The 17,423-nt window shown below is 36.1% G+C and overlaps 1 protein-coding gene across 4 annotated transcripts in view; it reads left to right on the top strand.

Annotated features, from left to right (window-relative positions):
• MED13L (mediator complex subunit 13L) overlaps window positions 1–17,423 on the top strand; it is a 333,757-nt gene that overhangs the window by 52,668 nt on the left and 263,666 nt on the right. For 3 of the 4 annotated variants that reach the window (XM_031948656.1, XM_031948657.1, XM_031948655.1), the window contains exon 2: window positions 7,627–7,864. In XM_031948656.1, coding sequence (XP_031804516.1) covers window positions 7,627–7,864 — 238 coding nt within the window. Of the gene's footprint in view, window positions 1–7,626; window positions 7,865–17,423 lie in introns of those variants that run through there. The other variant, XM_031948658.1, reaches the window with a different exon arrangement.

The raw sequence follows: 17,423 nt of genomic DNA, 5'->3' as shown, positions 1-17,423 counted from the left end.
CTTTTTGAGCATAGTTCCAAATTGCTCTCCAGAATGGCTGGATCTGTTCAGAGTTCCACCAACAATGTAATCAGTGCCCCACATCCCCTCCAACATTTGTCATTATCCTTTCCTTAAGCCAATCTGAGAGGTGTGTAGTGGAATATCTTAAGTTGTCTTAATTTGCATTTCTCTGATCGGTATGTTATAATTTTCAAGGAAACTCGAAATGATTTTGATGTTTGGTGGATGTTGTGGAAAGAATTCTTTTAAGATGGCATTTTGTTTTACCAAATTAAAAAATTATTCTCTACCTTCCATCAAATAATAGAAAACAAGGTAGCCCGTGGAACAGCTAGGCGGCACAGTGGAGGCAGTATAGGTCCTTGGATCAGTTCAAATATGACCTCAGATAATAGCTGTGTGACCTTGGCAAGTCAGGTAACCTCTATTGCCTCACAAAAACCAAACCAAACCAAACAAATAACAACAACAAAAAAGAATGTAGCCCATGGTAATATATTACTCGCAATAGCGATTTTGTATTTTGTATAGATGAGAAAATAGGCATATAATGTTCTCAGCTGCCTTTTTCATTATTAATGACATATAAGATTATCACCATATCTTTGGTATCTATTCCTTATGCAGTTATCTTTAGAATTTACTCCTTTATGCTTTCATAATTATGCTGCTTCCAGCACAGATTTTGTTTTATGTATATGTGGTCCAATTTGGCTGTTTTTCTAAGCTTTTTTCTCTTTAGTGCCATTTCTACCTCCTCTGTAAGACCACCTGGGACTGTGGTATTAGAGTCCCAAGTGTAGTTTTTGTATTATTCTTGAAGGTGAAAAAATGTGTGAAAAAGATCGTTTGCAGATCTTTTCCATTTTTCTTGTATAGTCTTAAATGTCTGAACTTAACTGTCTTTTCTTAAATGTCCACAAATTCACTTGGCTTATCAGTTGGTTTTCTTGCCAGTCTTCTTTTTAAAACTGAGTTTATTCTATTAATCCTTTCAAAACTTAAAAAAAAAAATAGTATTAAGTATTGCTTTTTTATGAGCTTGGGGAAGCCATACTGTGTGTGTGGGCTTTACTATCCTTGTTTGCAAAATGAAGGGGTAAGACTAAATGATCACCAATGCCCCTTTCAGCTCTAGTTCTATGATAGATTTTGTAAATAATTTTTTTTTTTTTTTGTAAACTGATGTTTTTGGCTGCTGCTCTCTTTCCACTTGACAATTAAAGTCAAGTTTTTGTTGACTAAGTTGCTTTTCAGGCTTTTTTCCCCCTTGTTATAGTAACTGATGTACATTGGTTAAACTGATGCATAAATTATTAAAATTGGTACCTGTCATTTTTCTTTTGTTACTCATTTTTCATCATCAGTTTCTTGTTCAAATACAAGTTTTAGTTTTTTTGATTATGTGACAAGTTAATGGTCTGACTATAGTCAGATAACTGATTCAAGGATGACTTTGCCACATCAATAATGAATCTTTTCTTATCTATTAAAATATAATCAGTTTTATTTTCTGTAGTATTCAATACCATTGATTCTTTTTGAGAATAAAGTATTTATGAAATAAAGGTTTTAAAACTTCTGGGTGGTACACAAGTCTTTAGCCTCTAATGTTCTTTCTTTTTGACTTATACGTCATATTCTTCATTACTTCTATTCATTTGGCAAGAAATAAAGTATTGGTGGTAGTTGTTTTAATAGAATTGTATGATTTAGTTTTAGAAGGATCTTTAAAGAAAATCTAAAGTCAATCACCTCAGATAAGGAACCTGAGCCCCAGAAAAGTCAAATGAAAATTTTGGCCTTCCCTTATACATCCCCACTCCATTATATTATTCACCTTCCATTGACTTTATGACCTTTTTTGCAAGTTAATTTTGTTGAATACAATAACAAAATCATTTCTGATGTAACTGGAAAATTATAAAAATATTGTCTGCTTTCTAATATAAAACATGCATCTCTTTTTGAGTTGTTAATCATATTTATTTGAGATTACACTAAGCAGGAGTATACTTTGTAACAATATTTGACTTTTTCCTCACTTAAGATTTGATTTATTAGCCTGTAGCTGGCTACCCCAGCAAACAACAAATGCTTATTGACCGCCTACTATGTTTAAGCCCTATGCTGATACCTGGGATTATAGAGATCAGTTGCTTCTCTGAAGGAGTTTACAGTTTAATTGGTAAGATATGACTTGCATAGAAGTAACTGTTATACTAATTAAATTACACTAAGGGGAGTAATGTGAGTGAGATAAGGCTGAAAATTTGAAAGCCCGTTCAGGAATTTGCCTTCTCTGCTTGTCAGTGGTCAGCCTTCTCCAGTTTTTAAACAATGCTATGAAGTCATCCACCTGATGATCAGAGCTCCACTTTATGAAAAGCAGGCCCAGAGGCCTGAGACCTCCTGGATTTTCATTTACCTCCCACAGGTTTACTAGGTTAAAACTGGCAGTGTTTAGAACTTTGCACTTGGAGCTTCAACCTGTCACTTTAAACCAAAACACTTTTTGAGTCTCTGGTAATAGATGTATAGGGAATGAATAAATGCAAAGGAGAGGGAGACTAAACAACAGACAGTAGGGCTCCCCAAAGGAATGTGGCCAAAACCATGAATGGGAATTGCAGATGGATGTATTATTTTGGTGTTATATGTTGTCAGGGAATATGAGTGTGTGTAGTGGCAGGTGTGTGTTAGGAGAAGGACATGGATTTGGGGGAGTTTTGGGAAAGTAGAGAATAAAGCAGGGTGATGTATACTCTGCTCTGCTGAACTCGGTTGTTGTAAAATTGGCTATGATCCTCTACTGCTAATACCAAGGCAATGTACCTCTGATCGTAGGATCAGAACTATTTCATGTGGTTGAGACCTGAGCGGTTTTTTTTTTTTTAACACTTTTGTGTGAAAGGTAAGGAAACTGATGCTCAAGAGAAGTGAACAGAAATGACTGTGGGTCAGAGGGTCAGCACTAGCAACCTGGAAAATACCTTAGAGCTCATCCAGGTCACAGCAAGGTACTGACAAATCTTGGAACAGGAATTCTGCCTCAGAGTTTCATGTGCTGTATAGACTTCAGGGGAGGCCTGAAGTAAGGAAGTCCTGGGTTCAGATGTGCCCTCAAGACACCTAACTCTGTGACTCTGAATAAGAATTTAACTCTGAATTTAACTTCAAACTGCTTTAGTACTGTTGAGTAAAAGAAAAAATAGTATTTCTAAAATATTTGCAAAACTTGATGTGCTAATATAAATGCTAGCTAGTAATATGATAATAATAATAATAATAATAATAATAATAATAATAATAATAATAATAGCTAGTTAGTTTTCCTTTTTTCCATGACTGCCCACTGTACATTTAACCCCAAGAACTTTTCTTGACAAATGTATACTATCGGCCCCAAGGGAACTGGGTGAGAGAGTATCCATGGGTCAGTGTAAATTAATTGCCACTAATGGAAAAAAAAAATACTTTAAAGCTTTTGGCTTGGTAGATTATAAGTCAGTAGCATCTTCTTTGTAAAAGACAGGACATTAAAACACCTACATAAACAAATCTGAAGCAAACTGATGTTATTGAAGATATCTTCTATTTGTCTTTGGATTATATATCTTATTTAATCACACTGTTCTGAACAGTTCAAAATGGGAGAATCTGTCAGTTAATTTTCTCAGAAATCCTAAGACAAATTGACAACAGATTCCTCAAAATTCCTCAAAAAAATTATCTATTGCTTTTATTTCAAGACATGCTTGGGAGCTGTGTTCTCTCCACAGTTCATCTATGGTATTTTAATCACCAAATCGCATGGCTTTTTCTCTCTCAAGCATTACTTCAATACTGTTGATCATTCTTTTTTGATACACTCTCTTTTTATATCGTCTTTCCAACCTGTCTGACCATCATACCTCAGTCTCTTCATGCATTGTTGTATAGATCATGGTCATTAGCTGTGGATGTCCTCTAAGATCTGCGTCTTGGATCCTCTTCTCTGCTTCCTCTATATAGTAATTGGCTTGTTGTGTGATTTGATCAGCTCCAATGGACTTAGTTGTTGAGTATGTGATTCCCAGGTCTGTTTATCCAGTTCAGACCTCTCCTGACCTCCATCTGTTCAACAGCCAGTTGGACATCTGAATATCCCACAAGTATCTTAAACTGACCATATCTCATTCTCTCTGTCCCAAAGCTTTCCCTTCCTTCTAACTTTCCTCTTAATGAGTCTTACCCTCCTTCCAGACATAACAGGCATCTGAAGCCGAAGCTTTGTTGTCTGTTGTCAGGTCACAGATCACCTTGTGATACTGCCACTACTCCATGCAAGTCCTTGTCACCTTTTTATTAGAGAGTTGCTGGTGGTATCCCTATCTCAAGATTCTCCTTAGTGGAGGTCATTCTCCCCATAACTTTGAAAGTGATCTTGTTACTATTCTGTAAACTTCAGGGGTTCCTTATTTCCTCTGGGATCTAGTCTTTTTACACTGCCCCATGAATGCTGGCCGTCTTTGTTGCTTCTTGCAGCAGACACTCACTTGATTCCAGGCATTTTCATTGCTTGTTTCCCATTCTTGAAATTCCATTCCTTCCATTCTGCCCCTGATTTCTCTGGCTACCTTTAAGTCTTTGCTAAAATCTCAACTTCAAGAAGCTTTTCCTAGGCCAAGTTGATTTCCCTCAACTGATCATTTTAAATTTATCCTCTGTATAACTTTGTATGTTTGCATGTTACCCTCCAGGGTAGGAACTGTTTTTTCCCCCCTTTCTTTGAATTCCTCGGGCTTAGCCTAGTGCCCGTAGTTCTACGCCCTTTTCCCCCCTCCCCCCAAATCATACTGCCCATTCAGCTTACCTCTCCCCCCATTCCCTTCTTTGCCTATTACCATTGAAGGCAGGAGCATCCCCCAGTCATCCTGGTCTCCTCACCACCTCTAACCCTCAAGGCCTGCTGACTTCATCCTTGCAACATCTCTGGCCTTGACCTCCTCCTCCCCTTGGACACATTGCTCTATGTGGCTTACCCCATGTCTACATTGTTGCAATAGCCACCACAGGAGTGTGGTGAGAGCTCTCCATCCCTTGTTTTTATTTAGTCATATCCAGCTTTTCTTGACTTCCTGGAGTGGTTTCCCATTTCCTTCTTTTTATAGATCAGAAAACTGAGGCACAAAGAGTGAAATAACATGGTCAGGGTCACACAGCCAGGAAGTGTCTGAGATCAGCTTTGAGCCCCAATTCTTTATTTACTGTGCTGCCTAGCTGCCCTCTCTATCTTTTGGCTCTAGGGATTCTCTCTGGTTGTCCCTGGCTTTCTCTTCTCTCTCCGAGTCTCCAACTAAATTCTGCCTGCTTATGTAGTACATAACTTGCTTTGTATATATTTGTTGTCTCCCCACTTAAATTGCAAGGTCCTGGAGGGTCTCTTTTTGCATCCCAAGAGCTCAGCTCAGTAGATGGCTTGCTTGCTTGATTTTAGGCCTTAATAAGTGCTTCTTGACTTGTTCATTGAATGTTTATACCGTGTCATGTTATTTATTTCAAATATTTTTCTCTTGAAATGGCATAGATACTCTCTAGATTCATTCTAAACACAACACACATTATTAAGAGGCTTTTTATATTCCCCTCCCTTCCCCAGTTGTTGGTGCCTTTTCCTCTGCTGAAAATTACTTAGTATTTATTTTGTTCCCACTTATCTCTGGATGTGTTCTCCCCCTCTGAAATGCTATTCTATGATACTTGAAGTAGAAATTGTTTTGTTTTTGCTGTCGAATTCCTAGCCACATAATGTTCAATAAATGTTGGTTCAATTGAATGAATACCTAAATGTATCTATTTAATTTCTTCATATTTTGGTTAAATGTTTTAGGCACCAAGTTCATTTAGTAGTTTAGGAAGATTGCAAAATTACACAGAAAAAAAATCATTGTTAAATTTATTTATAGTTTCTTTGTGATATTTGTAGTAGATTAGAGACAACATAAATTTGGCCTTAAATAAAAGAGGAACAATTATTTTAATCCTGTGTTTTTCAATCAGGAATTTGAAATTATATTACACTAGGCAACTCAGTGGATATTCAGATCTAGCATTAGACATTTATTGGTCTATGTGACCCTGGGGCAAATTGCCCTCTTTGCCTCAATTTCCTTATCTGTGAAATAAACTGGAGAAGGAAATGATAAACCACTCTTTTCTCAGGCACAATGAAATGACTGAATGACATTATGTACCATAAAAATAATGATAATAATAAGACTATTAATAATACTTTATACATAGAGGTTTTACTCTCTTGACCTATTGAAACTCAGCCTCTAATCCCTTCACCTAAAGAACAAATTCAGAGGCAAAGGGCCAAGGTCCATTTAATGGGGCTGTGTATCAGCCTGGGGGAGAAGTCTTAAGGTTCTTCTATTATAGTGTCACAACATTCCTGAAAGCATGAACCCTTTCTCTTCATTTTTCCATGCGCTTTTGTGTGTGTGGGGCCAGATCTTTATTACAGATTATGGTTAAATACAGTTTTCAAGTATAAAATAACAAGTTTGCCCAGTAAGTTGTAGATAGAACAGTAGAAAGAACACTGGGCCCTGCCAGGAAGAGCTGAAGCTAAATTCAGTTTCAGACACTTTTTCCTGTGGCAAATTTCCTTGCCTTGACTAATCCACTTGATGTTCAGTTTAGTGTTGTTATATTTCAATGTTTAACATTTTGAATGTGGCTAGTTTTTGTGTATAAAGTATTCTTTGGATTGCCAGGTCCTTTAAAAGTTCAAAACATTAATTTTAGCTTAGATGAGTCTCATTTGGTTATGTATATGGTACTCTTGCCTCCAGGATTTCTGGTCTAGTTCTTTTCATTAATTTTTCTTGACCACTTTTCTCCCTGTTCATTTTTTGAAAATTCAGCATTGGTTATATATAATACTAATCCAAAAAACAGTTACCAAATTTATTGATAAGTGTCCGAACTTTCTGTTAGTTAAACATAGCAAAAAGGAACTTGGAAAATAAAATACAATTTTAAAAGCAAACTTAAAAAGGTGATTTATAGTTTTTTCTTCCCTGATGAGAAGTTGCTTCTCTGTCTCTCTCTGTTTCTTTTTCTTACGTTCTAGAAGATAGGTCAATGCATTTGACTGAGAATACTTTCTTCACCCTCCTTACAGTTTTATAAAGAAGTTTTGATTCTTAAATACTCTTGACATCTTGGATACTAGAGATCTTCCTTGGTGAATAAATTGTGTTTTTACTAAGAAAGGTTTTAGGTTCTCCTTTAGATTCTTAGGATATAATAATAAAATTATATGGTGAATCAAAATTATGATGATTATTTGGGCCAATGGATTTATGTAGAAATCATGGCATTTAATTTACTTTTATACATACATATATATACACCCCTCCCCCCCAAATACACAGTGTGACGAAGTGTGAGAGTGTGTGTGTGTATGTATGTGTGTGATTCTCCCCCTGTGATATGATGCTTTTGGATACATGATGGCCTCCTTAGTGTAGAGGTCACCTTTAAACCTATCAAATAAAAGATGACATGATACAGTGTGATTCTTTTAAAAAAGACAATTGGAAAATAATTAATTTCTCTCTCATTTTATAGGCTGAACTCACTGGAATCAAATGGCGTAGATACAATTTTGGAGGGCACGGGGACTGTGGGCCCATCATTTCAGCCCCTGCCCAGGATGATCCTATCCTGTTAAGTTTCATTCGCTGCCTGCAAGCCAATCTACTGTGTGTATGGCGCCGTGATGTCAAACCAGATTGCAAAGAATTATGGATATTCTGGTGGGGAGATGAACCAAACTTAGTTGATGTGATACATCATGAATTACACAGTAAGTGTTTTTGTTTTTTATAATTATTTTATACTGTTTTAAACAATTTGTGTCATGCTTTATAAAAACCACTGATGATTACTTTAAAAAGATATCTTAGTTGTTTGTGATGCAAATTTCATATTTCAAGTGTTAATGGCTATAAATGAACAATCAGACAAAATGAAGAAAATGCATTTCAGCTTATATAGTGACGGTTATGGTTCAGTGTTCAGAATATTTGAAAATTTTAATTGGTTTTTGAGAGGCTGAGTAATGTGGTGGGTAAATGACCAGTTTTGGTGTCAGGTGTCCAGAATCTTGTCTGAGCTCATATTAGTTTTGTGACCATGAGTAAGTCACCGAACTTTACTGTCTAATGCAATTCTCACAGTCTTTTAGGTTTAAAAAGCTGCTGTTCTGCATTTTCAGGTTCAGATTAAAAAAAAAGTTTGTTAAAAAAAAATCTTTATAAAATTGTCTCAGCCTCTCATAGGCATTAAATTACAATTTGACATAGGGCAGTAATAAAATGATGAGGTTCTGACTAATTCATTACAGAGAATCTTTGAATATATTAAAGTGCTATCAACAAAAAATGAAAAAAATATTAGAGTAATCTTTTTAATATCATGCTTTCACTTTTATTTTATGTATAACAGATATTTTGATATCTTGATATAATCAACATACAGTTCCAATTGGCCCAAGTTGCTTTTTTCCATTTAATCTCTAATTTACCACTAGTTTACTTTAAAAAAATGTTTAATTTTTACTTAGTTCATGTGTACTTTTGATTTTTTTAATCATGATGTCACTCACCCAGGAAACATTTATTACATGCTTATTGTGTGCCAGGCACTGTGCTAAACAGTGGGGGTACCAGAGAGTCCCTCCGAGGGGAAGTGCTAAGATTTAAAAGCCTTCTTGCAGAAGTTGATAGGAAGTCTGGAGGTCAAGATGGAGAAGGGCAAAATTCCAGATGAGTGGGGCCTCCAGGAGAAATGCCCAGAGACTAGGAGGTAAACCTTCCTGGGCAAAGAACAGGGGGCAAGTTGGTGTCCTTGGAAGGGGAATAGAGGAAGGAATGACTTTAAAAGCTAGATAAAGAAATTTGTATTTGATCCCAGAGGTAATAGGGAACCACTGGAAATTGAGTGGGAGAGGTGATCATTTTTGATAGTTGAGTGAAGACCTGGAGTGGAAGAGGACATTGGCCAGGATACATTGCGATAGCATGAGGTGAAGAGGGTATGCACCAGGGGTGGTAGCATCCTAAGAGACGGGGGGCTTTGGGGAAAGATGTCATTCGAGGAGAAACAGCAGAACACAGTAACTCGATTCTCCTCTTCTCTCTTCTCTTCTCTTTTTTGATTACCAGTTGTAATTCTTTTACACTGATTTAAAGGCTCCCTAGATAATATCTCTTTAATGGATACAATTTAGAACTGACCCTCTCCTTCTCTTCCCCCCCCCCCCCCCCCCCTCCAGATTGTCTCCTATGGTAACAGCCAGAGGGCAGTAAACTACACTAAACTAAACTATGTATTCCACATCCTACTTGTTCACTTTATTCAATTTGTTCTTAAGTCTCTCTTCTTTTTCCTATCCCCTTTCCCACTTTCTTCTTCCCTCTCCTTCTTACACTTCTTCCTCCCTTTCAGTCCTGTTCCTCTTTTCTCTCCCTTTCTCTTTTTTTCTCCCCTTTTTCTTTTCCTCCCCCATTCCTTCTCCATATCCTCCTCTCTCTTCTTTCCCCTTTCTTTCTTCTCTTCTTTCTCTCTTCCATTGCCATTTCCTTTTCTCTTTTCCCCCCTTGCTACCTCCTCCTTTTCTCCCTTTCATTATGGCATATGAATATCTTTAGTATTTTTAATTAAAACTCACAACAACGCTGATACATAGCAGATTGCTTATTTGCAAGTGTGACTAGTGAAATCTCAGGACTCTTGCCCTTATATTTTAAGGACTGTTTTATGTGGGCAGAAATGAGTTTTAGGTATTCTGCTGGATGTTAATTTGTCAGACTGTACCTTTTCCAAGGTTCTAGTGAAGTTTATATTTTAGTTGTAGATAGTGCCCAAAGATGGGGTCAACACTTTTTATGCTCACTACAGTTGAGATTCTTTTTGTGTATGAGTTCTAGTAGATGACTGCTGAGGTCCTCCTCTCTATTTTCCAATCTTGTGATTCTTTTAGAAATGCATTAATCAAAACTTGTGGGACAGAAGCATCTTCTCATTTCCTTCTGTGCCTTTATATTTTACATCTTATTTCTTCCTTCCCATTACATTTTAGTAATCAATTTAGCTGTCAATTCTATTTTTCTTTTTTCTATTTTATGAGGTAAAATATGAAATAAATCTTAGTTTTATGCAGCAGAATTTTTTAGAGGTAATTTACAGTTCACAGGAGAAGTGATTTATTTCATTTCTTTATGAATTGAGAAATAGTTTAAATTGGGTGAAGATTAAGAAGTTAAAAATAATACATATAAGTCCTGTAATATCTTGAGGGAATGTAGCCTCATAAAGACAGAGCTGATCTCAGAGTCAGGGAGACTGATATAGGCAGGCTGGGCCTAATTACAACAAGTTGTATATGCCTCACTTACTTGGAAAACCACTTATGTACATTATCCACATTCTATTGTATTTTATTTTGTTAATATTTCCCCAGTTGCATTTAATCTCTTCTGCAAGTTGATGAGCACCATGCTGTGTATTTGACATCTCTGTGAGACCAGACTTTGTAGAGATCTGGATTGGTGGAGGAAATTTCTTCTCTTGGAATTTATTAGCGAAATCACAGATTTGGTGTCATGTGCTCCTCTGGGTTTCTCTGCAAGAATCTAAAAAGAGGCATCTCATATAGAGTGATTATTTTTCTTTTTCCTCCTTCTTAGTGAGACTGATTGAAACAGTGCAAACAGCTTTTTTTCTGAGTTGGATTAACAAAATGTTCCCATACTTTGAGAGGAAATATGACTATTGAGTGGTATTCTATATAAAGAATAAATTAATTTGATTAGTATTTAAATTATGGAAGATTCGGAAGCAGTATGGGGGTAAAACCAAAAGGAAGGACTGAGAGCAATTTTTGGATCTCTCCTAATTCAGAAAATCCACAGATATGAGGAAAAGAGAAATAGATGATTTGAGCAATTAAATGGGTGTATTTTCTGGAAAAGTGGATGGAAACATCTTGTTATTTTGTGAGAGTAGTTTTTCATTTCTTAATTAATGGAGTCATTCTTAATATTTTGCTTAAAGCAAGACTTTTTGTTTGATTTTTAGATGCTCTTTTACCTTATAGTTATGACTTACTTCATTTACTTTAATGAAAGACTTTTTGTTATTTTGATGCTTTGCCATTTTTGTAGAGTCCTTGACTGTTGAAAACCATGGTGAGTGTTCAGTATAGCTGCTGTTTGTAGACAGCAGGAAGCATTGCTGGAAAGTATATAACAGGAGCAGGGCAGCAAGAGTCTTGTGCTGCCATTTTTGTTCCTTCACTTATTTTTGCATTCCTTAAGAATGGTTTGTCATCCCTCAGAATGTAACAATTCCTGTGGTGAAATGCCACTTTTGAGTGATTTCAGGACTATGTCCATTAGCTAACTTAAAAGACAAGGACAAAAAACCACAGGGGAATATACTCTTGTCTTTTAAATCAAAACACCTTTGGGATTCCCCTGCATCTGAAACGGTATATTTTCATCTGACACTGGTTCTAGGCATTTAGGACCTATTCTTAGCAACCAAACATTGGATAATTTATTAAACAGTTTTTAGAGCTGAATTATTTTTATATTTGACTAGATTTGATATATTTTTAAAGCCTTTGTACCTAATTTTTTCCCTAGTAAATTCATTCATTCATTCATTGATTATTAAACCTTTTTTTATTTTTCAAAACATATGCACGGACAATTCTTCAACATTGGCCCTTGCAAAACCCGTATACCTCAATTTTAACAGCTTAGGGGAATACCACAGACCTATAACATTTTTGAATGTTAAAAAAGGACCTTTGAAACTTTCCAGTTCAAGCCCTTCATACCCTTATTTTTTACGGAGGAGAAAATCTGTAAGGCTTGATAGATAGTGACTCAACACAGTGAAGGATGGAAGGAAACAAGCGCTCTTACTTTGTACCAGACATTGTACTAAGCACTTTGCAATTATTATGTGTTCCTCATAGCAATCCTAGGAGGGTAGCTACTGTTATCAATCCTATTTATTATTATTATTATTATTATTTTTTTTTTTTATAGAAAATTGAGCTAGAGTGACTTTCCTTAGAGCTCTGAAGTACCTGAGGTTAGGTGAACTTTAGGTCTTTCTGAATGCAGATCTGCACCACCATGGCTTCTTTGGGCCCTCTCTTCCCTCCAGGGAAGTTTGACATGAAGAACAAGGGCGGCTGCTGAATATATGCTTGGGACACAGCTTCTTTCTTTTACCGTTGTCTCCAGCTACACTTTTTTTTTTTTTTTTTGATTGGCATAGTGTTTCTTCCCTAAAATTTAAGCTAATTGAAAGCAAGAATTTTGTCCTGACATATATTAATTGTTTAAGAAATGCATATTGATTGGTTGTATTTTGTTAATGTCCAGTGAGATGCAGGCTCCTCTTTTGAGATTCTCATTCCACTTTCTCTTTGCAGGATTATTGCCCATCCCAGTCCTTTGCTCTCTCACATATTTCCTGACCTTTGTCTGGTCTTCGATTGCTCATCCCAAGTGAAGGCTCTCTTCTCTTTCTAGAATGCTACTCCAATCCTCTCATCTGTTTTGTCTCTTTATCTGCATGTGTTCTCTTCCCCAGTAAAACAGGCTGAGAACACATGGATTGTTTCTTTCTTCCTTTGTATTCATGATACCTGATGAGTGGAAAGAGAAAGGGAAGAAGCATTTACTTAGTGCCTCCCATATGCTGGATACTCCACAAATATCATGTGGCCTCATCTGATTTGAAAAATACTTGCTGATTGATTGTTGCTAATAAATGCCCGTCAAAGGAGTGAAATGCTACTTGCTCTAACCAGCTGATTGCCTTTTTCAATCATCTGCTTCCCTAAAGATGTTTTTTATACTACTACTTAAATTCTGTTCCTTGTTAGTAATGTGCCACGGCCTGTTTCTACTTGTCATTGCCCTTTGGGTCTTCCAAAGTTTGGATTCTTCAAAGATTGTGGTGTTCTATGATTCAAAACCACATAGCCTGCCAAAGAGAATATTGGTGTTAAAAGGTTTCTGTGTTGGGAATCAGCTTGGGATCATCGACTGCTTCAAGCATTTTTCCAAATGTGATTCAGACCCCTCTTGCCTTCTTGGTAAATCTTGGTCTCTGTTCGTTGTCCATCTGTAGTGCCTGTCTTTACTTCATATAAGCACCAGCTTACAAGCATGCCATGAAACGAGGGTGCTTGAAGAAGTCCTTGTTGATGATAATCTGTAGATTTTAGTATAGCCATTCTACATTATTTAAGAAGTATAGCAGTGTAGGAATTATTCTGAATCCTTTTTCACAGCCAATTTGTAGGCAGTTAGTCAGTCATTAGATTATGACGAATTCAGAACTCTTGTAGCTGGCATTTTTGTCCCGACATTCTTAAAACAGTGGTAGCCAATACCCTTCCTAGTAAACTATAAGAATTATTACATTGGTTAAATATTGTATCCTTAGCTCTGATGTATCAATGTAAAATAAAACCACAACTATGCTGGTAGTGACTATATTAAATGACCTGAAGTTACCTGGAAGAAGAGAAAGAATGGGTTTTTCGGAACATTGTATGTAGTGGTGGGGTGGTATGATAGTAGTGGTAGTACAGCATGACCTATGTCCAGCCATGAGTTTAAAACAGGCTTTGTTTGGATAGCATTATGTTTTGGCAAGAAAGATTTTCATTTCAGGCCCATTTCAAAAAAAAAAATAGCCTGAACCATCTGCTTCATGAATCAGTTTCACAAGACCTGAGAACATATTTTCAGGCATGAAAGGGATTTAAAGACAAGAGCAATGGACAAAAAAGAACAAAATGGAGAATATAGAGGAGAAAATTTGCATGTTAAAATCCTAAAGGGGGGGGAAAAACAATCAGCATTTAGTGTGGATATGAGATATCTGAAACTATAGCTCTCTGCAGAATATTTAGGCAAACGGCACATGACTTAATTGCATATGCTGTCATAGCATAGGTTCATGGGTATCTTGTAATTTCTTTAGACTTAATAAAATAAACCTATTCAAGTACACTTATTAAATGAGGACTTGTTCTTATTTGGGATTTTAAAAATTGCTTCCTCTGAAAGTGATGACGTTTTTACCCATAAAATTGACAGGAATAGGACTATGGGCAAAATGTCATTGCACTTTAATTTTTTTAAAAAAGGAAATTTACCTCCTGCTTTCATTCCTCTTCCTTCATTTCTAGTGGCCAATGTATGATTCATTGAAATGAATCCCTCTGGTTAAATTGGAAGCAGGAGTAATGGGTTTTTTTTTTTTTTTTCCCCATCATATGGGTTTATTTAGTATTTCTCAAACAGAAATGTGTTAGAAAATCTTTAAAAATTACATGTAAATTGTATACTTCTATGCATCAGTGATCTGTAGTGTTTCATTCATCCACATTTATTTCACACTGTACTATGAATTTCATTGCTTTGTGATAAATCAGAATTTATATTGTTATTAAAATCCAACTTTCATGTTTGCTGTTCTTTGAGCAGACTAAGGATAACTTTGTAAATAATTATAAGAAAAATTGCTGCTAAATGCTGGTATCCAAGGCAATTTAAAAAAGAAAAGCAGTAAAATAGCAAGTTCTGTACTTTTTGAAGTCTGTTTTGATGTTGGAGAGTTTCTAAAATTTAGAATTTAAATTATTCAGAAACTTGATATATTTTTCTCCTGAATCAAATAATGACAGTTATGTTGCTTTATTTTTCTGTTCTCATTTTTGAAAAAAAAAAATGAATTTGTTTCTGTTATAAAACGATGTAGCCTGCATTGTCTGACTATTATCTAAATGATTCTAATGTACAGTTACTGAAATAAGATTAGATTTAATAGGTAATTATGTGCTTCAAAGAAAGTCAAATACATATTAAGAATTTGATAAGTAATAAACTTGAATTATAAAATCCTGGCAGGATCATAATGAAAGAATTTTTTCTTCTGTGGCCAAGAAAAAAGTGCAACTAATAAATTAGAGAGAACTCTTAAAGCTAAATATGCTTGGAATTAGCAAGAGTGTTGAGACTAAGCTAAGGTCCACCTTTTGAATGTAAATAAAATGGTTGTTTTACCATAGGCAACTTATTGAACCATGTAATTAGTTTTTTTCTATGAAAAATGAGATCATTTATAGTGAGCCTGCTGTGTGGTATGTAAAGGATTTAGATTCTAGTTACATGAAAATTAAATAATCATTAAAAGATTGTGTTTCTTAAAATGCTGCTTGAGGGGAAAATGAAGAAATCTAATCAGCAGGATTTATTTATTTATTTATTCTGCTATTTATTGGGTGTGTTTAGACAATATCTGCCATAGATGTTTTTGCTTGCGGGAATTCTCTTCTCATTCATATAAAGTAGTCACTTTACTGTGTAAAGTAAATGCAAATTAGTTTGAAGTAAATTTATATGAATAATATCAGGATTTTTGATTTTATGAATTATTGTAAATCAATAAAACTTTTGAAAATAAAATCTTCCTTATTCAAGTTTATCATTTTTAATGATATGATTTAAAAAAATCAAGTTATCGCTGCCACTCCATACGAATTTTCTATTTAAACTCTTCTATTTGGCACATTTTATTTTTTCTGGGGACGCAAAAAGTCCAGGTCTTGTCTCTATCATTCCATCTCTCAGTGGTCTCTTAGAAAATGAGCCTTGAAAATGAGTTCATAAGAAGCCTTGGCCAGCGCCTCACTTGGTTGTCTCCATTTGAATGGAGACTTTACTGTTGGATTTTTGGTCGAGTTTGGAGAACTAGCGGTAAAGAGATTTCTTCAAGTGGAAAAAGCTCAGTCACCAATGGTGACTTTAGAACTTTAAAGGCTTGCCTGGGTCTCCCAGAATGTCAGGGACATAATTTGAACCCTGGTCTTCCTGACTTCCCACTTCACAGGACAGTTTGGTCTTTTATCTGTAGAGAGCTCCTAGGAGAGTTGTGAGGTTCACCCAAATGTTTTTGTCCAGAGCTGTGAGGGAAGGCTAGTATAAATGGGAAAAGGCTGATGTGCTGAAGGTAGCCATCAGAATGAGAATCTCTTGCAACCTTCCTGGGATTTCCCCACCATATTTCCACCAGTTCCTTCACACCTTGATTGGCTGTTTTCTTCTTCTGGGTCAGGGCTGGGGAACCTTTTCAGCCAAGGACTTTTTGAATATTTATGGCATTATTTCCTGGGCCATGGAGCTCAAGCAGTGGGAGGTAGTTGTGCTTAGTTTTAAGCTCATCAGTGCCTGCAGTTGCCTTAGCAAATGATTTGCAGAGTCATCTATGTCTCCAGCTGGATGTTCCCCAGCCCTGCTCTTGAATGTAAGCTTCTTTAGGACATGGGCTATCTTTTCATTTGTTTTTGTGTCCTGATCACTGTTTGGTGTTTTCCTGTTCCCCGCAAATTTGGAGGGCGTGGGCAGGAGGGAGGGGGGAAGCAAAGAAAAATAAAATCCTTAGGAGAGAAATGCATAGCCAAGCAAAAATAAATTTTTGCATTGGCTGTGTTTCCTTCCTCCAGATTCCACATCTAATGTGGGAGACAAGTAGTCTTGTGGAAGGAGTGACTGAGATGATTTAACTAGAAAGATGACTAGATTTATATCAAATTTTAAACAAATGTTTTTTGCTCAATTTTAAAGATTCAAATGTGTTATGAGAATGCTTGGGTCCCTGTACCCCATTCCACTTTTGGAAAGCTCTGGTTCCTGGAATTTTTTCCTAATGTCCAGCCCAAATTTGCCTTTGTGCTACTCGTTCATTTATGCCCTTCCTAGTCACACCTTTACATGATATCTGAAAATAGTTTTTACTTTAACATATCTTTATGTTAAGAACTCATTTTCCTTCAGGGTCCTAGTAGCCCTTCCTCTGGATGGTCTTCATCTCACTGATTTCCTTCTTAAATTTGTCAGAACTGAACCCAGTTTTCTGCATGTGGTCTGACCATGGCAGTGGGACTAAGACTTTCTTATTCCTGGAGGTTATGCTTCTTTTAATGTGATCTATGAGTTCATTAGCTTTCTTGGCTGTCATCACAATTTGATGTACAGTGTGCTTGTAATCTAATAAAATTCTCAGGACTCTCTCATATGGACTGCCCTCTTAGCATGGCTCCCCATCTTGTACTTCAGAAGCTTATTTTCTTAGGGATAAATATGAAGTTTTACACTTTGGCTAAGAAGTACTTAATATTTATCCCTATCAAATTTAATCTTAAGGTTGTAGGATAAATGGGAGGGTTACCATTTCTTCAGGGTACAGTGGTAAGAGCCCTTAGCCTTGTGTGGCCATGGCAAAGGAAGGAGACATGGACAGACAGACATTCAGACAGCAGTAAGCAT

Source organism: Sarcophilus harrisii, chromosome 1 (assembly GCF_902635505.1).
Source record: "Sarcophilus harrisii chromosome 1, mSarHar1.11, whole genome shotgun sequence".
NCBI lineage: Eukaryota > Metazoa > Chordata > Mammalia > Dasyuromorphia > Dasyuridae > Sarcophilus > Sarcophilus harrisii.
Note: the sequence above shows the minus strand (reverse complement) of the source record. Positions and strands in the feature narration are given on the sequence as shown.